This window comes from Aulostomus chinensis, chromosome 12, assembly GCF_037954235.1.
Source record: "Aulostomus chinensis isolate RoL2024-O1b breed Wild chromosome 12, RoL_Achi_v1.0, whole genome shotgun sequence".
In the NCBI taxonomy this organism is placed as follows: Eukaryota; Metazoa; Chordata; class Actinopteri; order Syngnathiformes; family Aulostomidae; genus Aulostomus; species Aulostomus chinensis.
In genome coordinates, this window is record NC_141331.1 from 12,107,718 (window position 1) to 12,131,420 (window position 23,703).

At 42.7% G+C, this 23,703-nt stretch overlaps 3 protein-coding genes across 9 annotated transcripts in view; 1 reads left to right on the forward strand and 2 right to left on the reverse strand.

The window, feature by feature from the left end:
- Positions 1–403: 403 nt before the first annotated feature.
- LOC147252051 (uncharacterized) lies at positions 404–3,583 on the reverse strand. The gene is made up of 8 exons (XM_086220169.1): positions 3,140–3,583; positions 2,818–2,936; positions 2,046–2,106; positions 1,898–1,965; positions 1,651–1,753; positions 1,083–1,201; positions 849–994; positions 404–768 (listed from the first exon to the last, which is right to left on the reverse strand). Exons 1-8 carry the CDS (start codon positions 3,198–3,200, stop codon positions 660–662), a joined length of 786 nt encoding a protein of 261 aa, XP_086076295.1. The 5' UTR covers positions 3,201–3,583; the 3' UTR covers positions 404–659.
- Positions 3,584–3,992: 409 nt separating this feature from the next.
- Positions 3,993–18,707, reverse strand: med14 (mediator complex subunit 14). 2 transcript variants are annotated; one of them, XM_086220167.1, is made up of 29 exons: positions 18,264–18,707; positions 17,524–17,550; positions 17,327–17,432; positions 16,757–16,930; positions 16,485–16,614; positions 14,574–14,702; positions 14,356–14,463; positions 13,389–13,521; positions 13,112–13,262; positions 12,909–13,020; positions 11,925–12,050; positions 11,237–11,315; positions 10,785–10,944; positions 10,476–10,670; positions 10,024–10,158; positions 9,843–9,919; positions 9,579–9,739; positions 9,191–9,337; positions 8,858–9,102; positions 8,279–8,548; positions 7,199–7,430; positions 6,621–6,743; positions 6,240–6,416; positions 5,851–6,089; positions 5,570–5,749; positions 5,332–5,439; positions 5,121–5,246; positions 4,847–5,036; positions 3,993–4,745 (listed from the first exon to the last, which is right to left on the reverse strand). In XM_086220167.1, the coding sequence occupies exons 1-29, from the start codon at positions 18,437–18,439 to the stop codon at positions 4,672–4,674; spliced, it is 4,290 nt and encodes a 1,429-aa protein (XP_086076293.1). In that variant the 5' UTR covers positions 18,440–18,707; the 3' UTR covers positions 3,993–4,671. The 2 variants fall into 2 exon arrangements, with proteins under 2 accessions (XP_086076293.1, XP_086076294.1); XM_086220168.1 differs by lacking the exon at positions 6,621–6,743.
- A 3,061-nt stretch (positions 18,708–21,768) lies between these two features.
- The window catches only part of usp9 (ubiquitin specific peptidase 9), a 39,784-nt gene continuing 37,849 nt past the window's right edge, over positions 21,769–23,703 (forward strand). For 2 of the 6 annotated variants that reach the window (XM_086220170.1, XM_086220173.1), the window contains exon 1: positions 21,769–22,226. The gene's annotated coding sequence lies outside the window, so the exon portion shown is untranslated. Of the gene's footprint in view, positions 22,322–23,049; positions 23,065–23,703 lie in introns of those variants that run through there. The other 4 variants (XM_086220174.1, XM_086220175.1, XM_086220171.1 and 1 more) reach the window with 3 other exon arrangements.

Consider the following 23,703-nt stretch of genomic DNA (forward strand, 5'->3'; position numbering starts at 1 on the left):
TTTTGTTTTGTTTTGTTTTGTTTTGTTTTGTTTTTTTGCTCAAGGCTTTTCATGGTGCACGGTTGTGCAGTGGTTAGCAATGCCGCCGGTTAGAGCACAGGGTCTTTTTGTGTGAGTCTGCATGTTCTCCCTGTTCCTGTGTGGGTTCTCTCTGGTACTCCAGCTTCCTCCCACAGTCCAAAGACATCAAGAGGGGACGAGGCTGATTGATACTCTAAATTGACCGTAGGTGTGACTGTCCAGTACTGTTTTCAGGTTAACAATTGCTATATTGGTTGTGTGTTTAATGTGCTGTGCATCTTCGTGCATGATGAGACAATTAGTATGAAAAACACAAATCCCAGCTGTGAACATCTGGCTGTTCTCTAACGTTATACAGGTCACAACAAGAATACAAAAAAAATGCATTTCCCTGTTGCAGTAAATTTTATTATTCCACTTGAGGTAAAAAAACAAACATTTTAGTGCAAGGATGGTTCACATTCATTTCCACACACACAGATACAGACAACATTCAGAGGAACACTATAAAAAAAAAACTACATGGTTAGTAGATGAAGTACGTTCTCTAGTCCCACCCTTCAGTCTAGTAATGTAGCACCTTTTCACTGTCGTCACGACAATCAGTTCATTTAGGAGAATCCGTTCCTCAGGGTGAGTCACGACAGGAACTGTGACATGAAGTTCACGGCCTGGTGCAGGTCATCTGTGAGTTCTTCTGGTAACGACAGCACTGCTGACGTCAAACTGTGGGTTATTTCTAATATCCTACATGGAGATGAGCAGGTTGTTACCAGACTGCTGCTACCGCTGCATTTAATATCTGCAAATGTGCGACTGTGACTCACCAGCTGATATAGTGAGCAGCCAGCTGAGGTTCATGCCTGGAGCCCCCGTCTGTCACTAAAGACTGTTTCATCTGTTTGAAGTTAGCCTCGATGTCTCTCTTTATTCCAGAGAAGACCTGAATTCCTCTGAAAGAGTTGATGACTTGCTGCAGTAACGACAACAACAACAGAAACTTCACGTAAAAGAGGAACACACAAGTCGATACACGACGATGTGCTGCACCTTCTACTGACATAAATAACTGAGAGCTGGTGGGCGATGTATTTATGACTTCCCAGGTGCCTGATATCCTCCTCAAGCTGCTGACTCAGCACCAGGAGCTGGTTCAGTTTGGCGATGTGGGAGAAATATTCTGCAAGAGAGGCAACGTTGTATATTAGCGCCCATATTTGGTAGGAGTGGGAGTGGCCTCCATGAGGGGAGGAAAGGGTTAACAAGCCTAATTGTTTCAAGGGAGGCAACTGTGAGAACACACAATATCAAAGTAAAAGTACAGCAGGTATCATCCTCAGTTCTAAATAAGACAATGAGTTGAATATCCTCCTTTTTGTATCGCAGACGAACAATTTAAATTAATATGGAAAAATCTGCTTTCTTACAATTAAGAACGAACTGATTTGTTTCCAGTTTTTTCATATCTTTTTAAAGAATCACAGGAAAATTTAAAAAAAAAATCTTGATGTTTGTTATACATTTTTTTAAATGTATGTTTAATCTGTGATCAAAATAATGAAAGAAGATTAAAAAAATCCTTCCTTCATCTATCCAGGGATGAGATGATTGCTCAGCTGCATCACTCACCGTCCATGGGCGGCTTCTCCAGCATCTCCACCGGGCTGCCTTGAATGAGAAACACCTCGACGCGAGGAAACATGGCGGACAGACCCACCATGTCCAGGTAGTCCTGCAGAAAGACGTTTTCAATCACTCTCAGGAGCAGATGCTGACTGAATGATTCTGCCACTGAAATACATTTCTCAGGTATTTCATGACAACCATAAATGTCTGATTAATTCCATATTAGTTGATAAACGGTCAGATGTGGTACCTCCAGCTGTGGCATTGGCTTTGGTAGATGTTCAAGGCACTGCAGCATATGGTCAAGAATTTCTGATCCTTCGAGATAATGAAGGGAAAAGAATCAAATATACTGAAGCAGATGTGAGATCAACTCAACTCATCGATATGTTGCCAACCTTGAGCCTGGAAAGTGTCGGACTCCTCCGGGCTACAGCCTTGTCCTAGCTGCTCCTGGAACTTTAACATCACAGCAGAAGCATTGTTACGTTATGAGTAGGACAACCTTGCAGATCTGAGATCAGCTGCACGTTGTGACAGATATGAGATTTTATTAATTAATGTTAATACTGTAATAGTATTCAGAGTTGTGTGAATCTCAGAATTACAACCTTTTGAATTTTCGACTTTCTCAAATCTCAGAATTGTGAGCTTTTATCTCAGACCTTTTTAACCTCAAACCATTGACTTTTTATCACAGTTATGACTTTAACCTTTTAATTTTGATTTTCTTTATTTCAAGATTTTAAATTAGTAATTGGGACTTTTTATCTCTAAATCTCATGAGTGACTTTATCTCACAATGATAACTTATTTAAGAATTTGGGCTTTTTTTAATTGTTTTATATCATATGTCATAACTTTAATCTAAAATTTTTGAATTTTCATTTCATAATGATTCTTTATTGTGTTTTTTTAGCCTTTATTACATTATTATGGTTTTTTATAGTACATTTGACATTGAATAATCATGAACTTTAACCTATATTTGACTTAAATACACCATGAATGCTTCTATATGGTAATTTTGTCTTTACATCTCATTATTGACCTTAACTCTGATGATTTCGTTTCTTAAACTCCTGCTGGCAGAGATGGGCCCTCTCTTACATATGAGAGCAACCTCTCAGGTATGGTGAAGGTGATGGTGCTCAGGTGAGAAGAGTCTACCTGCTGCATCTGTGCCCGGATGAGGAGGTCCAGTTGCCCACAAAGACACAGCATCTCCAGCCCCACCTGCTCTGGACTCAGCTGGACCGGCATCAGAGGTCTCTTCACCTGTAGCTCCACTGACCACACAGCAGCACCCAGATCAGTCCTGTCCCTGCACCCCTCAACTCACCCACCGTAGCCTATTTAAAGTGTGAAGCATCTATCCTGCCATCTATTTAAAATCAGACTTCGAAGGGGGTGGTGTGAGCAATACTTCACATCTTAAATCTTAGACACACATGCACACACACAAAAGAAGTGTTTGAATGCAGGGACTCACCTTTAAAAGCTTCATGGTAGACGCACGGCTGGCAGAGCGGCACCGAGGTGCATCCTGCCATCTCTGCATGGACACGAACCGGCTGATTCACGCACTATCGTCCCGATGCAGCCCCGCCGACAAAAGCCATATGAACAGGAGCTGTCTAGGACAGCCAGGAGACAAACAGACGAGCCTCTCCGTGTCTATGTTTGCTGCATCTGACTGGAGCTCTGTGGCGCAGACGGTGCGATCGAGTGTCGAACCTTCAGGTTGGTTAGATGAACGCTCCTGCTGGGCTTATTCCTCCTTCTTGCGGGTGAGCAGATGCAGTAAGACCGAAGATTTTCCCTCCATGTAGCTGCTAGAATCTATAGAAAGCTGGCTAAAATGAAGCAATGCCCACGCCCTAAAATACACACACGCCCCTGCCTTTCACAATGATGTCATGGTTCCAGGATGAGAATCACCTCGTGGGGGTGCAGCCAGCACATCTGACCATTCTATACTGCTTTCTATCGAAGAGCAACATAGAACAAGTTACTCTATCAGTCCGATTACGACGTAACGTTACACTGAAACCGTTAAAATTGGTAAAGCTGAGCAGATTTACTGGAAAAATATATATATTTTTTTTAATCATTTTTCTTAAATGTCTTCTATGCTCTTAACAATCTATTTCTCCTTTCTCTGTTGGAGAGGTCTGTCGTGTTTTTATCCTTTTTATTAGCCCCATAATTATGAATACATTAAAACAATTACACCTTTGTTACCTTGCATATACATTTGTGGTTGAAATCCAAAGACTTTAAATGACTATATTGTAGTGTAAATGACGTGATGTGATTATTTGAGCACTGCCAGCGGAAGATCCTCAAGGCACAAACCAACTCGGGGCTTGGTTTATTAAATAGCAAAGTCAGACAGAAATCCTTCAATCAGGACTCAAAATGCATCTTAATAAAATACAACTGGCTTATAAAGTTTTGTCACAGTTTTACAGTATCCAAAAGTGAGAGTCTGAAATAAAATACAGAGGTCTTAACAAAATAAAGGCAAGAAGACATTTAAATAGTGTGCTAAGGAATATATCTCCTGATACTAAAATAATATCAGTATGGCGTTATAAAAACAAAAACAAAACCTGAAGATACATTTTTTTTAAAGCAAAAACAAAAACAAAAAACTAACTCACCTGATTTCTTTTCAACACTCAAATATACAACAATGTACATGTTTTTGTAAACAACCTTAATATCTATAGATAATCCTCTGTTTACAAGTGCACAAGGAGGAAAAATAACATCTAGATCCTTTTGCATCAAATGAATCCCTTGTCCAAAATATACCAGTAAATCTTGTTTGTAAGCCTCAGTGGTCCACATGTACGTATTCAACTCGCTTGCATAACAGCAACTATATAATATCAAGTCAGACGTCCAGAAGCTGAGGCAGAGAGGACTCCTGCATCTTGGGACCACAGCCGTTACTCTCGCTCCTCGGCGATGGGCTCGTCCTTGGTCTCCAGTTCTGGGTCTGAATCAGTTGTTCCTTCACTGCCGAGTGCCGGGGGGCAGTGTGAGGTTGGCCATCAGGTCGTGAACAGAAGCGAATATTGTGCACTCGCCTGAGAGGGAGAAAATATGGTGTAATTTCACATGATGGCATCAGAATATTGAGCAAATATGTGAGGAATGTGTTTGTCAGCGTGGTGAATTCGAGTCTCACCCTGTCTCGCTGGGTGCAGCTCATTGAACCGCTTCAGGATATTGGAGACCATGAGAGCTGCAGCCCCTGATGAGCTGTGCTGTCTGGGGATGTCCGCCTGCTGAGTGAGGCCTGTGGCCATGTCGTACACAATTGGAACAATAATGCTCACGAGCTCTTGTGGCACCGGGATACGCTGGGTCAGCTGCAACTGTGAGACAAAACCCACCAAGACACATGAGGCTCAACTGATATTACAGAGATACCAAAACCTTGAGGCTCTGCTGATACTTACGAAGAACAGCATCTTGGACTTGAGCACCACAGCGATGGTTCCAGGAGGAGCGATGGGAGGCGCGCTGGGGGGGATGGTGAGACAGAACTGGACGTTCCACTTGAGCTGCGCAGCTTGGTCTGGGAACTGCGGGAGGTCACGGCATCAATATGGTTCACCGATCAAAATAAACTTGCCATTTTACACAAATAACTCCTGAACATAAACGCACCAACTCCAGCTTCATGATGCGGACGCAGTCCCGAAGGATGTTGGTGGGTGCCCCAAGCAGCTTAGTGAAGGCATTCAATGTGTTGTATTTAAAGGGGGGTCCAGCAACCTGGAAAAGAGGACAAAAGTAGATGTATCTATAAAACAATACGTTGCAATACACAATGACAATACTCTTCAATAAAGTGTCTGAATCCTTTATTAAAACCAGGCCGTCAGTGCGTGCTGCCTGTACTTACCCGTGTCTCAAAGAATTTCTCCAGCACCTGAAGCTCCTCCTGAGACCAGGGACCTGTATTTTCTGGAGTGACTTTGAGCTGCAGCGTCTGGTAGTTCTTTGGGTTAAGAGCCACGCGGCACTTGAGCACGTCCGTCTTGAACATGATCACGCCGGGCTCATTGGAGTTCACAATCGATAACTAGGTAGCAGAGTAGAGGAAGTGAGGGGAGTAAAGAGCCAATAAAAGCGTGTGAAAAATGGAAAACAGTAATTGCTCCAAAATGAGGAGGATTTGCTCACATTGGCCTCCTGCTGAATGATCCTCTGTAGGTGGCGTCTCATGATGACTGAACCCAGGAAGCGCTCCAGTGGCGAGCAGAGGTAGCTTCCTGCCAGGCCGGGGACAAGGCAGGGTGTGGGCGAGGGAAGCAGAAGCACATGCAGGGCATTGTGGGTGAGGATAGTAGGAATGGAGGCAGCCCAGGGGCGCTGAGGTAGCTTGCGGGGTGGAGGCATACTGGTAGGCATGACTTGTGAACCTGTATACAAAAACACAAGGAAGAAGGTAAACACAATTTTTAATAGAATATATATGTGATGTGTGAGAGATGAGAGAGACGTTGGTGTGTGTGTGTGTGTGTGTGTGGGGGGGGGGGGGGGGGGGGGGAGGGGCGCGCACTACGACTTACTGGTTCCAGCACGTGGAGAATGAGGGTCAGGGATAGGCGAGTGCAGTGAAGGGTTACCAGGGGACATCCCATGGATCCTTGCCCCAGGAGAAGGACCTGAGACCTGGGGTGAGCCTGGCCATTGACCTCTTTGGCTGGGAGACACCATGGCATATGGAGAGCTGGGGTCCAGAGCACCTACAGTCAAAGAGAGACAGATTCACACTTACACACAACTATTTCCTGATGAAACAGCTGCAATGCACCACTGTGTGCCCAATTTTCACAGGTCATCTGTCATATTGTATGATCTACAAGTTTAAGTATTCATGTAAAGCCTCTTCCAGCCCAGCAGACCAGAATAACCACCGGACCAGGATCGATGGCCACCCTGCTGCTTACCGTGGGGACTGGCAAAGCTGGTCTGGCCCATGGCTATGCCCAGAGAAGACGGAGAAGGGGTAGGCCCGAAAGGAGAGGGTGCCCTCAGTGCTCCACTAGGGGAGCCAGAGGCATGGATGGTCCCTGCACACACACGCACACACACACCGTATCTCATCAGACTCTTCAGTTTGACAAGTTCTCCTCACACACACTCACTCATGCACACACACACATGCTAAAGCTGGGCGGAGGGGCTGTAGCCTCTGGCTGGCGGGCAGAGATGGAGGAGAATGGAAGGAGCAGGACTAGATGCATGCTTTGTTCCCTCTCACCTGGGACGTGTGTGTGTGCATGTTGCATGAGCAAAAACAACTGATTTCATGGTTTAACAAAATCAAAATGGGCACACATGGTTGCTTGTTCTCTGATTTGCTTGCAGGGAGGTTGATGACAGTAATGCGACATGTTCAAAAACAATGATCTGTTGGTCTGAACTCTGTGCAGTGGGCTGGCAAGCGCATATGAAACATAAAATACTGGGGAAAATGCATTCACACATTCTTGGAAACAGCAAAAAAAAGACCTCATCCAACTACCTGGTGATTGCGTGGGCATCATGGATGGCGAGGGAGTGACATTGGCATGGTAATTTGGAGGCGGCGAAGTGAGAGGAGGATATACGCCTCTCATCGTCAGTGGCTGAACTTGCAGCTGGTTTATCGGACTCTCCGTTACGTCCACCCCAACTGGTGAGGGTGGGTTATCATCTTCATTGACAGAACGCCGCCGAGCATCCTGATTGCTGTCAACAAACATGTTCAGGAATGTCTGGAATAAGGAAATAGACAGAAGTTGTTTGATGGGGAGAGTTTGACACCTCATCAAGTATTCTGACTCTTAAGTTTATCAAATCTACTCTAAGCAACTTTGATGTGTCATCTTTATTTCTTTGGCGACTGACTGGCGACCGGTCTCTGGGGTGAACCCCACCTCTCACCCACTGTCAGCTGGAACAGGCTCCAGCCTCCACACCCCCACCCCATGACCCTTAGAAAATGGATGGATGTTAATTTCTTAGTCATTTGTCCATGCTCAGGTAAGTATGATACATTAGCCAATGGTTCTCATGCTATGCAACAGCAGAACGATTTGGTGATTTTGGCTCAGACAGCAAGTGATACAAAGTGAAAAAAGGTCTCTTTGTTGCTGGATTTTTCTGAGCTTTGGCACAGCAAACACGAGGTATCAGTCAATCATATGTGGAACAGATTTCTTGTCACAATGAGGAACCTGCTGACAGACTCCCAGACTCTGCTCTGGGTCAACAGGATCCTCATTGTGACAATCAGCACGATGCAGCACATTGTCAAATATGTGGCTTTAAATGATGAATACACATTATTACTTGACAATGTGCAACAACAATAGTTTAATAACAATGATTTAAAGCAGTGGTTCTCAACTGGTTGTGACCCAAAAGTCTGGAGCCATTTTGAGTGGTCAGGGAGGTGTGCTTTAAGGGCTGCCACTCCACAGTCAGACAGCCAAGCATAAGTTTCATTCCAATATCATTAAAAGCAGGAGTGTAAGAATTTAAAGAGAAACAATGAGCTTTCTCCTTTCCTAAATACACTGAGTAAATACGAACAACTACTTCAGCTCCATGCCCGGTTTACCTTGAGTCCTGGTGCAGGGTAGAAGCCCTCCACAATTTTGGTGTTGTCAAAGAGACTGTACGCTCCATCTCGGATGGCGACCACACCACGGCTACGGCAGTAGATATCAATGCAGTACATGTTTCGAAACGCCAGACGGATGTGTGTGGGGGACTGGGGCAGGATGGAGAAGCACTGGTAGGCAGTGTTGGTGCGCTGGGTCAGGCCCAGCATGGGCACTGTAGGTAGCTTGTTGATTGCATTCAGAGGGGCTTGTGTGTCAAAAAGTACCTGAGGAAACAAAGAGGAAAAATATTAGCCAGGAGTCACAAATCGCAAAAGTAAAATCTAGATGTATGTGATCTGCCTCCATTTGGACAACGGACTACTCAAGTTCAGCGTACATACACAATCGAATGTATATGTGCTTTGTAGAATTTTGATGTGTGCCATTATTACGTTCAACCAGAATAATTGTGATTTTTTGTGATAGCTGTATCAGGCAATGTGGGTGTGAAATTTTCCAATTTCCCGCAAGGGATTAATAAAGGATTACTCTACTCTCTATTCTACACTACTCAATAACTGTGCCCTAAGTACCTGCAGCAGCTGCATCACATTTGGGTTCTTGTTGAACATCTCCTGCAGCTGATGGAGGATGATGTTGTGGCAGTTGGAGCAGCCAGAGTTGGGCCCCACAGTGCCGAGGGCAAGATGGAAACGTTGGCTGCTGGAGTTCCACTGGATAGTGACAGAGCTGCCTTTGCTGGTGCCATAGCACAGGACGAGCTTGCGGAAGTTATACAGCCGTACCTCAGAGAACAGGCTCAGGTAGGAGGGCATCTCTGGAGGAAAGAGGCAGTTCAGCTGGGATCAAACAAAAAACATTAAGTATTTCTATTCACGGGAAGGGGGGTGGGGGTGGGGGGTTACCTGGCAGTGCACGAGAGAAGTTGAGGACACACTGGTAGAGCTGACTGATGGCATTCCAGTCATTAAGGAACATTTCCACCACTTTCCGCCCGCCAACCGGCTCCGACAGAGGGTTTTCATAAGTCAGATACACATGGCGCGTGGAGGCTGATGGATGAGACAGATAATATTTCACTTGGAGATGTAGAATAGATACAGTCTCCCTCTATCTACAAGGATCATAAGACGTTTTCTGACTCATCTATCAACAACAATGATGCCATTTGCTGAAATTATGTCTACAGTTGCATCACAGTGGGGATTTGTTGTTTAATTTTAATTTGATAATGCTTTTAGGCTGATCTTTTTTAGATGAAAGATAGATATGTTCAAACAGATGCATGTGTACCTTGCTCCTTGCTGTTCGTGCTGTTGAGAGGGCAGTTGGCCAGCACCAATTCAGCCACCCATGTTCGGTTGTTCCTGCCCTGCAGGCGGAAGGTGCTGTCCAGAAGGGAACGCTCCAATGCTTTTCTGGTTTCCTCTCCAACACCTTTACAGGGGGGAATCCTACAGCATAAAAAAAAATACATACTGTCAGTTGTTGTCTTTTTATGAATGCCTGTTGTGTTTTCATTTCAATACACATTCTACTGCCTGTGTGTTTTATTACTTAAGCAGACGTATGGCGTGACTGCTGCCATCTCCTTCCACTTGAACACCCTGGTTTGGAATCTCCATGTTGGACAACTATGCAACAACAAACAGAGATGTAGGTCAGACAACACTTGATGGGACTGCTGGATGAGTATCTAGTCACATGTGACTGCCATGAACGACTTGCATCAACTGACCTCTGCTCTGAGGCCAACGAGAGGCATGTTGGTATCACACATGGCCACAAGGTGAGCCAGCTCCTTGTTGAAGGCACACATTTCCCCAGAACGCTTGGGTTTCTTTGGCTCTGGGTCCACCTGCTCCCCAGATATCTACACAGAGACAAGACCACAGAATATTTTCACACATAAATCTAATAATGCTTAAAAAAGTATTTGCTATTTCACTGAGGACATGTTGTCTTGTGTTGAGGAAAAGTACATCCAAAACCTTAATTTATCATTGTAAAATGAGGCTTTGTTGGGCCAAAGCAGTCAACATGATAGCGTTGGCTTTGAGTTTTTGAAGGGGATCTGGCATTAATTATTCACTTTTACAACCTACATTTTCCAAAGCTGCCCAAGTTCTACAGTCTACCCAAACACCACATCCATGAAAAGCCATAAAAATCACGCTAACTAGAACTGACCTTTCTCTTTGAGCCGGGCCGGGTGCCTCGTCCTGTCGTAGTCTCCTGGACAAGGGATTCTAGGTCTGGCTTGAACCGCTGCAGGAGCTGTGCACACATGGGGCCATCTTCTCCTTCCAGCTGACTTACAGACAGGAAAGAGTACTTGTACTGCAATGCTGTGGGATTGCTCGGAACTTCAAGCATTTCCACCACCTACAACGGAGTTAAAACCATAAGATGAGGAGGAAGATAAAAACTTTATTGTGAACAGTTCATAAAGTAATTTTGGTTGAACTGCTTCCAGCAGAATCCTGTTAAATAACTCACAATGTAGTACTGAGGAAGACGTGTGAGCTTGATGTAGAGTCTGTGCTTGGAGAAGTTGCTAACTGGGTGAGAGGTGGCATTGGAGAGGTGAAGGACATCAGTACAGACTGTGGGAAGGTGCTTCACAGACTGTCGACAGCGCTGCTCCCCCAACCAGAATCTGGCCAAAGAAATAAAGGGTTGCTGAAGTGAAACCAAATAATCTCCGGTTCATTCACTCTAACTCACACTCAAGCAGCAAGTATGAAACCTCTTCTGCCCTGGTAATTAATCTCAACATCAATCTTGCCACTTGATTCACCAGGTGTTGTAATGACAGCTCCTGTCAGTTCTGACCAGCTGGAATGGAACTGTTGACTCTCTGCCACAGCTCTCTTTCAGCTGACATTCACTTTGTAAGCTCAGAGTGTAAAATGTCTAAAACTACTTAGAAATTGTGGAGGTTGACTTACTTCAGCTGCAGGAGCCAAGATATGATACGCTTCATATCATCGTTGATGGTCTTTTCAATGTCATCCAGCATCGACTGATCTAGAGCAAGAACATATTTTTAGGATAATCTTTTTTTCCCCCATTCCATTTCACTCAGAGCTGAGTGGAGCATGCAATGAGAAACACGGAATGAAATTCATTATTCTGGCAAAATAACTGATCGTTTACTCTTACATAAACACAACCTGTACAGACGAATTAACTCGGATCCCCAAAAGCGCGAACATCACAGTAAGACTGCAAAGATTTAATGGTTTAATTGTTTCAAAGAAAAATTATCATGACAGTTAAATGGATTAGAAACAGAAGGGTGTACTTTTTCAATGGGACTTAAAGTCTCCTATTTGAAATTAAGGACGGAGGAGGAGGATACACATGTGGAGGTGAAATTCTTCAGAAATACAGACACTAATTAACAACTTCAAAATGGTTGCACTTGCTACCTGAACACTGGAACACCTAACAAAACCCAAGCAAATGTACCAATGCAAATGTGCACAGAACTGTCAACATTCACACAACAGTTGAAATAAAAACATTTAATCACGCCATACAGTTCAATGAAAGGCAAGGAAGCTTCTACCAGCACTGGTTCATTCTACTTGTATATTGCTACTTACAGATTCATGTAGGTTTGTGCCTGCTTACCTAATCCATACAGCATGGGCTGGAACATGCCAGAATGCAGATCTACAAAAATATGGAGGCACTCTGAACGGCCACATGGCTCCAGTATTGGGATAACAAGTGTTGGTAAAGCAGTCTCAATGAATGCTGAAATAAACAAAAAAAAATACACTCAGGCATCTATTTTCCGCTTGATAGACAACACAAAACCATGGTTACACAACATTAATGGACTGAGGGAGCTGGAGTATGCTGTTCACAATAACTGAGACTATGAGAAAAAATCCTGGAGGGTAAATATTTGTACCAAAATAGTAACATCATCAAAAAAAGCGTTGGAGCGTTTGAAATGGTCAGATCACACAAAGGAGTTCCAGACACAGACTGTTTCCAGGCTCTGATACACTTCAGCTTGGGAGCGGACTCTTGTTCTCTTCTCTCTTAACAAACACTCAGAACAAATCACACCATCTACACTTGAGGTGTAGCTGTGGCATTTCCACTTCAAAGACGACGGAGCATCAGCAACCGACTGTTAACAAGCAACTTCATGGTGTACTGCACTGCACCTAGTCAATCAAATCTATTCTGGAATGGCTAGGACAGTTGTTTTAAATGACGTGGTTTATTTTTACTTCAGACATTACTTCCTTGTTCTTTCACTGTGGCATTTTTATTAATCACATAGCAAAGCAGAATCATAGATTTAATTCTTGGAATTTCACTAAAATCAATCAAACCAGCAGTTATCTGGCTTTGTTGCTCTGATTTGTGCTACTTATCCCAAATACAAAACTCCATTCTTTTTAGCTTACCATGTGCTTCGACCTCTTCGTTTATTCTCCACCACAATATATTATTAAGCATTAATGTACAACACAAAAAGGCATTACATATAAAAAGCTATTTTTGGCTGGTTAAAAAAAAACTATCAAGTATAGCTAAAAAAGTATGTGTCACACACTGAACTGTTAGAACAAAAACAACACAAGAACTTATACGTACAGTTGTCACTGGGATTACTGGTTTTTAGAATGGCCTTCAATTCCTGTAATTTCTGATGGGACCTTGCGTGAACACTGTCAATCAAAAGTTTCTCCACTGACAGATGGTCAATCTACAAATGAAAAATGAGAGAGGATAAATGTTTTTAAATATATTAGCACTGTGAGCTACAAAACACTGCTGAAAACACATGTACAACTTACTCTCATAGCTCTCTCCATTAATTTGGAGTCACAAGAAGGGAGAGGGGGTTCGTGAGATATTTGCAGTGGCTTCGATACATCTGATTCGTCAATCTTGATAGAGACTTTATGTACAGATGCTGTACCCGTCTTCCTACCCAACACCTGCTGGCTGGAAGGGAAAAAGAGGAAATCATGAAGCCACATCTGTACGACCTGACCTTTGTGCATGATATGTTTACATAGTACTGCATGTACATGAATATGAACATGTTCATCTATGTAATTAAAGCCTTACTTCCAGACACTGAGGGTGAGGTATTTGGCAGGCACATATCTCTCCTCCTGCACCAGGTCGCCCCACCGCTCTCTGATCAGCATTAGAGTCTGCGAGTGGAGCACCTCCAGCTGCAGCGACAGACAGAAGGAGTCTGGACACAACACTGTTAAAGAAGACACAGCGTGGGAAGATACTAAAGCCAGGTGACACTAAGTATCATGTATGTCCTTCCATTAGCATTCGATGCACACTCTCAAACACACACACACACACACACACACACACACACACACACACATACTTTGTTGGTAAAAGGGGCATTTGTGCCCAACACAGATGGCTCTTTGACTTGGTAAGCTGCACTGCTAGTGTTGGTGAGTGAAAGGCAGAGCAAAGATGTACTGGGAAGCACAGTCATGCTCACCTCGCATGCAATAATGATATTTGATGTTAGCTTGAATTTTTATATGTTTGGGTCCCCCCCCCCCGTGCCTTAAAGCTACATATTAGCACCAGATGAGTGACAAGCATTAACAGAAAACACATGTCTGTGACATGGTGCATTTGCACTTAGTAGACATTTTAATTCAGATGTCATTTGTCAAAGTCCAGACACACACACACACAAAATAAATAAATAAACAGTTCTAAGTAGTGCTGAAACACGCGTCACCATGAGGTAAAATTATACCTCCCATGAGCCGGCATGTGACAGGTATTTGTGAGAACAGCGCTACCATTTTCAAGTCATTAACAAAAGGCCGTTTTGTTGTTGGAGAAGGATGCAGTTCTGCAGCTGTGTTTCTCATTGGAATGCTGCACTCATCTGCTTTACTGGTCAATACTCGATATGCTTTGACACACACTCCTGCCCTACTGCAGTAGTTGACAGCAGCCTGGGACAAAAGCCAAGTGGTTGCAGGCATGACGAAGATAAACTCCCCGTGATTGGGCATGGACAGACAAATGTAGTCCAAAAGGATACGCAAGCAGTTGTACATGTCCTGTAGGGGTTTTTCATCTGCACAGAGACGTGCCTGGACCAACTCATGGATGAAGTTCACCTGCAAACTGTGCACCAGGGCTCGACCATCTGTTGGTAGGGAAAGAGAGCAACAATTATGCAGGAATACACAGACAAATGTACTGGGATAAAGTAAAAACGGCGTAATTTATAGCGTGCAACAGAGCAGGATGCCTTACCTCCAGTTTCTTTGTCCTCCACCAAAATCTCCAACTTCAACAGCCTCCAGGGAATATCTGGGTCATCACCCATCACTGTCAAGGTGGCCTCAAACTCTCCTTCCACACGAAACTTCACACGTCCATTAGCTATATGAACATGAACACAAGCAAATATGCACATTGATCGCTTCTCATTACCAGCAGAACTGAGAACAGAGACTAAAGTTGTAATAATGGTGGTGCTCAAAGCAGGTAACTACTTTAGTATACATTTTTCTTGCTCTTCTAACAAGCTCCCAGTACTTCATGAACTGCATTATTCAGGAATATTGATCATGGACTGAAGTGAAAGATGCAATTTGAGGTATTGTGGCCATTGCCAGCTTGTGTACGAATAACGGATCCATGTGCAAGTCTGAACTCTCATCTTGACTGGTGTCATTTCTTATGTCCATGTTGGCTGCAGTAGCTGCAGGTGGTTTTACTGATGCTACAATAAACAAGCTCCTCGCTGCGAGGACTGCAGCTAATGTTAGCTTGCTACACCCAGTTAATATTTAGTACTGATCCTGGTTAAAGGCATATTATGTGACTTTCTGACTCCCATGTTCTCTTTATGGACTGAAATAGCCCAAACAATTATGAATATTATTTAGCATTAAGGGTACTTTACTTGTTTAAAATAATGTCAGCAAAATATAAAATATTATACTGAAATGTATTCATTATCAAAAAATGTATTATCATTAAAACCATAGTGTTGGAGTGGTTACAAAATAAATAGTGTGGCAAATGGTTGTTCCTTTGAGTAAGTACGTAAATGCTGTGGATCTTGGTAATAATACTTTTATTTTGATATGTTATACATTTTATTGTAGTCATTTTAGCAATTTCATGTAGTTGCATTACTTTCTTATTTTCGTTTTCTTAATAGCACTGATATTTAATTATATTTCAACGAGCCTTCAAATACTGTTATTTGTTCATAACATTTGTTTATTTAAAAATTTTCTCACAGGAAACAAAACTAAGAGTGTACTATTTGGATTTTGATGCACATGCATATGTATGAGGGGGGGTACCAACACATTTTTTCCTCCCACTTCAAGTACAGGGTCAGAGCAACAGTTCACCACACCATAGTGCCGGGGTCCTCAATTAGCGGACCGCACACCTCTCTGCAGACCCAGGGCAAATGGCACATCCCCCCCCCCCCCCAAAAACACCCAAGAAAAAAACAAACTTTTTTTAACATATATTATTAGTATTAATTGCCGATCTATTGCTATGCGCTACTCTTCTTTCGCAAATTCTGTTTCATTTTTAGTCAAATATCTCCCATGTTTGCACTTCTGTTGTATTCAATCACTGCATGCGCTCTATGTGCTGTGTGTGTGAGTGTGCATGCATGTGTGTGTGTGAGAAAGTGTGTGCTTCGGGAGACAGCGCTGATTGGCTGTTGCCTGGATGACAGGGTATTATGGGCTGTCATCTCTATGACAACGATGCGCTGATTAGCTGAGAGAGCGTGCATGCTGCTAGCTAGACTGGACGGACCGCAGCCTTGTGAAACACAAGTCGTACCCGGCACTTTGCAATCTGTTTGTGTACATGCAAATCTAACAAAATGGCATGCTCAAAGCTGACCAAGAGAAGAAAAGTGGACAGTGACAATCGCCCGCACGTTTTTTTTTTTATTTTTATTTTAAGTCAAGAAAATATTTTGTTAATTCATTTTTTTTTTAAATCAGAATGTGCATTGTATTTTTGTTTGGACAAAAGAAAACTATCTTTACCACCTTCGACCTGCCTTGTACTTGACCGACGTTAATAAATGGACCCATGCTTGTATGAAAAAAACAATTGTGGACCTTCAAGATTTGTTTTTGAGAACCCCTGCCATAGTGGCTTACACTCAAGCTTGCTTACCAACTGTGAGGTTTGCTAACTGGGGAGGTAAGTCTGTGGTGACGAGGCGGTGTCGTAGAATCTGGTTAAGCTGGTTGAGGGTGGTCTGTTTCTCAGCTTTAGTGATGGGGTCTGGTGGGATGATTTTATCCTGAAGAGGTAAACAAAAAGAAAAAAACAACAACATGTAAATTGTTTGAATTCACAAGTTTGACCTACAAAAAAGATCACGATAAACTGTTAGTGACCAGTGGTAGAGGTCAGCAAGTCTAAAAAAAAAAAATCAGACTTACACGTATACAGGTGGGCAAACGTGGATATGACCCTGTTGTGAGCACATCAATGGCGAAGGGGATGGCGAAGCTGGGTAAACGTGCGTGTACCAAGGCGTCTCTGGCAAGTGATGCCAGTCTATCAGCTGTATCCACAAACAAGATGGTCTGCTGATCCAAAAAGCTGGAAATCATCTGTTGCCATAGATACCAGAGGAGAGAGGTTAAAAGCAGGGTCATTTGTTGTGCATTACAGCTGCGCCCTTAAATGAAATTTCGCCAACTGCAATTTTCAAATGTCAAAATTGCCAAAATTTCTTGGAGGCTAATTGGTTTTAAACTACCATTTTGAATTAAATATTTTGGAGCTGAAACACATCATGTTCTATAGACCAAAGAAAATCATAAAAGCCTCAATTCTAAATTTGACGAATTTTAATATATTTTGAATGAATATGAGAATAACAACATTCCCCACATGACAAGTCCCAAAGAACAAGTATACATTTTATCAACTCCTGCATCCCAATGATGTATTACTATAATCCCAATTCCATAGCCTCATGTTTATATTTTCATGAACACACTCACCGCACACTTCTCAACTTTCCCTGCATTGCTTGCCCACTTGACCAGCGCTAGGAGACGTACAAATAGCTGCCTGGTGCGACTTGCAAATTTGACAATCTCAATTTTCCTGAAAGGGAAACGTGAATCAAAAGTTGATCATATTTTCAAAATATCAGCTTAGAAATAAGAGGCCAGTCAGAGAAAGAACAGAATGCTACCTCTCCATGTCTGTTTTTCTGGGAAGCCTGGAAGGACAACATTAAAAGTTTTCATTAACGGCAATACTTTCATCCCAATAATACAGCCAAGATATGACTAAAATGACCTCAATACATTGCATGGTGCATGTTCTTGGCAACTGAGAAAAATATGAACCGATGCTAAGAGTAACTACCTTAAGCAAGGTATCGTTATCTGGTGTGTGTGTGTGTGTGTGTGTGTGTATCTGTCTGTGTCGGGGGGGGGGGGGGGGGATTTACAAGACCCTTGGTGTCCCACCTACAAGTTGTACCGTGAAAGTCTTCAGATTTCATAGTAACGTTCTATACGGGTGTTGTGTCAAACCTCGTTCCCCTACAGATGAGGTTCCCCTAACTGTTGGACTAGGGGTCATATTAGGTGAATCTGATTGAGGTTAGAGTCAGGTTAAGTATATCAGATGACAAAACAAATTTCAGCAGGGTACATTTACAGGTCAGGGGGGACACATATCGACAGGGGTATAGAATCCGTCAAAACACCGATACGCCCCCTCTCAGAGTTCTGACTACAAGTTGGTTACACTGCGGAATAAAGTCCGGTGGTCATGTGAGAAAAAATCTCCACAGCCCTAAATAAGTTCCAACTTCTGAGGAGCCATTAAGACTTTAACTGACAGGAGGAAGACCATCCTCGGAGTTAACCAGCGTTAGCAGTTACACATTAGCCCACCCAGTTAGCTTCGAGGCCTACTACTTACAGTTCCGCCAGCAGGGTGATTTCGTGATAGGTTCTCTGGAGGAGAAAGTCAATTAGCAGGCTTAGTCGTATCCCGTGTGTTGCCGGAGCCCCGTGTGGCGGTGGCTGAGGACCCGAGACCACCGGACCTCCAAGTGGGACGAGCTGCCCATCAGACCCAATCTGCACCGGAGCCATTTTACAATGACGGAACGGACTTGTTAGCTAGCACGGCGATGCACAGCGCTACAACGGAAGACTAACGAGTTGTAATGGCTAACTCCTCATGAAAATATCCCTTTTTCGCAGTCTCACTACATTTCTTGCTCGTGCCAGGTTTCTCGGCATGGACTTGGTTTACTAATTCAGCAGAAAAGTCAACAAATACACCAAAATTAATATCGCATTCGGGAGAACACTCAGTGCCGCTCTTCCGCCATCTTTGCTGTGGAGTATGACCGGTAGGCACGAAAATCCAGACAAGAGCATTCAGGAGTGGGAGTCACCACGCCACACCGCTGGGTCGAAGGCGGGGTACCTCGGGGGGGGGGGGGGGGGGGGCCATGGATGCATAACCACTCACTTAGTTTTATTACTTTATATTTCGAAACTCTTCATTTTTCACATCGTGATACCAAAAATCTTTTTTAAATAGAGATCTCTCTGGTATCACGTTTCCGTTTTTGTTATACAAGTACTCGAAATATCTGACCAACACAGTTACACTGCAAATATGTTATTGTGATAGTAAAATCTTGCCATACTATTTCTCGATCAAGTCTTCAATTACAGAATTAAAATCCCAACCCATCTTGTTTACTTAAACCAAGCATTCATAGTCTATGACTAAAATCAATGACAAGCTATATTGTTTGATATGACAAATAATTAGGTAAACCAATATTAACCAAAAGAGATTTGTCGCACTCAATCTCATTTGAACCACTGAAACTCTTGCAGGTATTTGTGAAGCAAATTTCTATGATTTTTTCCTAAATTTTCTGACTTTATTTTGTTTTTTGTTTTTTGTTATTTTAGGCTATTTTTTCAAATTCATTGACTTTTCTCATGACTATACGTACCCACATAAACACAGTTCCTTTCATAGATGGAGCATTTAGCTCTTCTCACAAGGCCTTTTTGTAAAAATAAGACTTGGACCAGGAATAACCTGGAGCATTAGGGAGGGCGAGTTGCATGACCTTTTCTCGTGTTTACTCTCTCCAACAGTTTACTTTCTCGTATAGGTGTACTATATTTGGAGATTTGAAGTCTCGTGAAACACCAGCTATCAAAGACCTCTGAAGCACTTAGACACTGACCTGTTAGCCATCTGGGAGACTTGAGAGGATCAGTTGAATTAAGAAATATGGAAATGATGGGGCCAACAAACCAGCATGCATAATGTGTATACATGTTGTGAATGTAAACTGTGTAAACGATAGTGACCAACATTTCCACTTTATTTTCTCTTATCTGAGACTCATTCTACTCCAAGAAACAGGAATTCAAATTGAGTGGAATCTAAAGTGCGTTTTCAATGCTTGAATAATTATCAAACTAGCTTGATTGGATCATTATTGTGAAAGTGATTCAATATTTCTTGTCTCCCACCATATTTCAGTCACTTACATCTGATGGACAGGTAAAAGTTGTTTCAAGGCCCAGAGTTCTAGACTCAAATGTGAGGACCATATCAAAAGTGGCCACAGAAATTAAAAAGGTAACTAGATGACAAAAGTGAAGATGTGATGACTAGGCTGAGGTGAAGTGGGAAAACAGCACTGGTTCACAATGGGTTTGTTCTGGTAATGGTAGTGTAAAGCAAGGCTGACAAAAGGGGGGCCTGTGAGCTTAAACTGGCCTGCCATAAGGTTTGATTTGGCCCATATGCTGTAAGAAGTCCCACTACCAATGATAATAATCACCATCTTAAAAATGTACTGCAACTGCACATTATTGTTTATGCTTTTTTGGAGGACAATTATGTTTGAATATGTAGGATCCCTGATTATGTTTTCATAACTTGATCAGGTGACAGAGTAAGAGTCAGTGTGTGATATGATATGTGGTTGGTCATCACTGCGGGGTACTTACTTTACTGTACATTTGTGTTCTCCACCTTCTGATAGTTCTAAACACTCAACTGCCCTTGAAAACACTAACCTGTAATATCATGGAAAAGCCTTAATTCATTTCTTTGTTACTGAAAAGTAGAGTTTTTTTATTCAGCTGTGTAAAAGGTTAAATAATATTTAAGGAAAGCTGGGATCTTAGGTTCTGCAGTTCAACAACAAACTGTGTTTGAATTTGGACTGCAGCCCACCATAAACTTTCAGTCTTCACCCTCCAATGGAGAGTATTTTGGGCACCCCTGGTGTAATGGCTTGAAAATGTGGGACAATGCAATGCTTTGGCAAGCGCTACAAGGTGGATCCTAGATATGAATATTATGTCGAGGTAACAGCATTTCAAAATAAATTTGAAAGATAGTTTATTGCAGGTGTTATCGTGCTTCAAGGAGTACATTTGCATGAAATATTATGATATATGACTAGCACATTCAAATGTTTAAGATACTGCCTACTTCTTCCTCCTCATTCTGAATTACAGACTATATCAATATGCAATATGGTGCAGTGGTTAGCACTGTCGCCTCACAGCAAGAAGGTTCAAGCCCCAGCTCGAGCACGTGGTCTTTCTGTGTGGAGTCTGCATGTTCTCCCTGTGCCTGCATTGGTTCTCTCTAAATTGACTGTAGGCATGGCTGTAAGACCAATTGGTTGTCTGTCTATATGTGTTGGCCCTGCTATGAACTGGTGACCCTCTCGCCTGAGGGCAGCTGGGATAGGCTCCACCCCCCCCCCCCCCCGTGACCCTTAACAGGAAAATGGATGGATGGATGGATCAATATGCAAGCATATTTCATCATTCAAGTGTCACTACTCAACACAAAATGTCTCCCACTTCTTAAAAAATGTCCATTTTCACTGTTTGCAACATAAACCTTTTCAAGTTTTAACATCACATGTGTTTTTCTGAGTGCTGAGTGGAATTGGCTTTGTGATGTCACAAATCATAGTAAAGACCACCTCTTGAACTTGAACTGACTTTGAAGGATCACAATGTGATTGACATATTCATCACTGACATGAGCTCTTTAAGTATATTACTTGATACTGAGTAGTTAATAGGGCTTTATTTGATATTATCTACTCTTTCGTCACTGAATTATTGTTAATGTTAATTTGATTTAAACACAAGCTTTGCTTATACAAGTAAGGTAATGGGAATATTATGGATCTATGCTGCCGTGTTTCCGTTTGTCTTTGACTTCTACTTTGTGTCAACCAATATCCCCCAAATACATTAGAAATGACATCATGATGTTTTCATTTTTATGTGAAAGCAATATCTATTAAGTTATGAACATCCCGTGCGAAGGGAGGTGATAGATTCAAGTCCGGGAGGTTGCGCAGATCTCTCATCTGGTCCCTGCCAAACTACGGAGCTGGATCTTCTGGATCCGGGGTCACTTATCAGAAATGAGAGCGGTTTTATGCCCTTTCCATTCAGCTGGTGTTGTGTTTACTGGGCTGCTCTCGGCTGCGGCGAAAACTTGCTCTTAGACGGTGCTGTTCGTTGGAGTTCACGGTCGTCTGGCCCATTTTACTGGGCAGCATTTGTATCCGACTGCGCTTCCGCCATGTTGAACTGATTCAAGTTGTGACTGACTGCTGGGACCGAAGTGACAAGCCCCAGAAATCGGACTAGATAGAGCCAGGGGGTTGTTACCGCGCCGGTGACGCAGGAAAAACACCCAGAAGCAGAGGCAAAACCGTAGGAATTATATGTTTCTAGTGACAGTTTTGTTTCCTTCGGAACTGTCGCCGATATAGGCCACGTTTATGTAATATACGACGACACCATCATTCCAGGCTGGACGTAGCCCGTGAATAGAGGGGGAAGTCATATCAAATTCCTGGTGAGTTGTTCGCTAACCAGCTCGGTGCACTACCATTAGAAGGGATTGTTAGCTGGCTACGGCTAGTACTTGCGTCAGCTGCTGGTCAATGCAAGGTAACTAACAGTATTGCATTTTGGGTTACCTATGTCATTCACTCGCTGCCATTTTTCTCTCCCTGCTAGTGATTGTTGAGTGTGTGATCATGTCAATGCGATTAAACAGCAATTCATGGTCGTAACATTGTGTTCGTTTCAGTAGCTCACCCAGTTAGGCTCACTGATGGCAAGCTAGCGCTAACATTAGCTACCCGCAAATGGTGGACACTGTCTAGAAACTGAACATTTTCTTTAAACGTCCCGTGTTTACAAGTTATTAAAATGTAGCCACCTTTGCACATAATAAACAATTCATAAAAGATGTACGACACCATAATTGCTATTACTATTTTCCATTGCTTAGAGTTCCTTGATCTGATTTTCAGTCTCTTTCAGGTATGTATAACCTAGAGTTAATGTTAGATGATTCAGGTCTTCAGGAAATAGACGAGTCCTGTCACTGACATATTCTACGTTATCTAAGATAGCTAGGTAACGTTAAGTCAACTTATTTTGAACGTTGAAGAGTAGTTCTGAGTTTAATATTAGCCTGCTTATGCATTTAGAATTTGGTAAGCTAATCGTTGAGTCACACCGGCAAACTGCTTGTCAAAATAGAAAGGTTAGCTAAATGCACCTTCGAGTATTTACTTGCACGTAAGCTAACGGCTAACAGATATATTACTCCTCGTTAGCACGTTAGCACCGCCGATGCTCATAAATGGCGATACAGGAACATAGTCCGTCAACAAAAACGCCGGGTAATTGTCACGGTTATCCAAGATTTTATATATTAATCAAACTATATTTGTGCTTAAGCTTGTCACACATGTTTCAAAGGTTTCCCCACCATGTATGTTATAATGTCAGGCCTGTCCGAGTATTGAGGCCTGCATGTGTCAGCGCAGTGGGCTGTGGACGACAAGGCCTTCGCTGCTCTCCTGCCTAGTTGCTAGCTTACCGAACGATTGTTGCCGCAGCTAGCTAACAGCAGGCGTTAACTAACTAAACCACTAGCTGTTAAGGGCAGTTGAGCGCGTTAGACTTATCAATCGCTATTTTAGGTCACCATGTGCATCATGCATACATTGACAGTCTCATATTATATATCTCTCTCGCATTGTTCCAATACCGATTCCTCCGTTCATGCTATTTTTTAATAAATACGCTAACGTTGTAAAGCCGGTTCAGTCCGAAAGGCCGCAGTTGCATAAAACGTTACCATTTGTTGCCAGTGCTTTTTGGCATGTTTTTGTCACTTATATGTATCTTATAATATTGTAGTTGTGCATCATGAGAGTATTCCACCCTGTTTGTACGTTAGGTAGATTGATGGCCCCAGATAATTTACATGGCGTTTCCTTCTCCAAAAACATTTTGCCTTGAATAACTGTAATGAC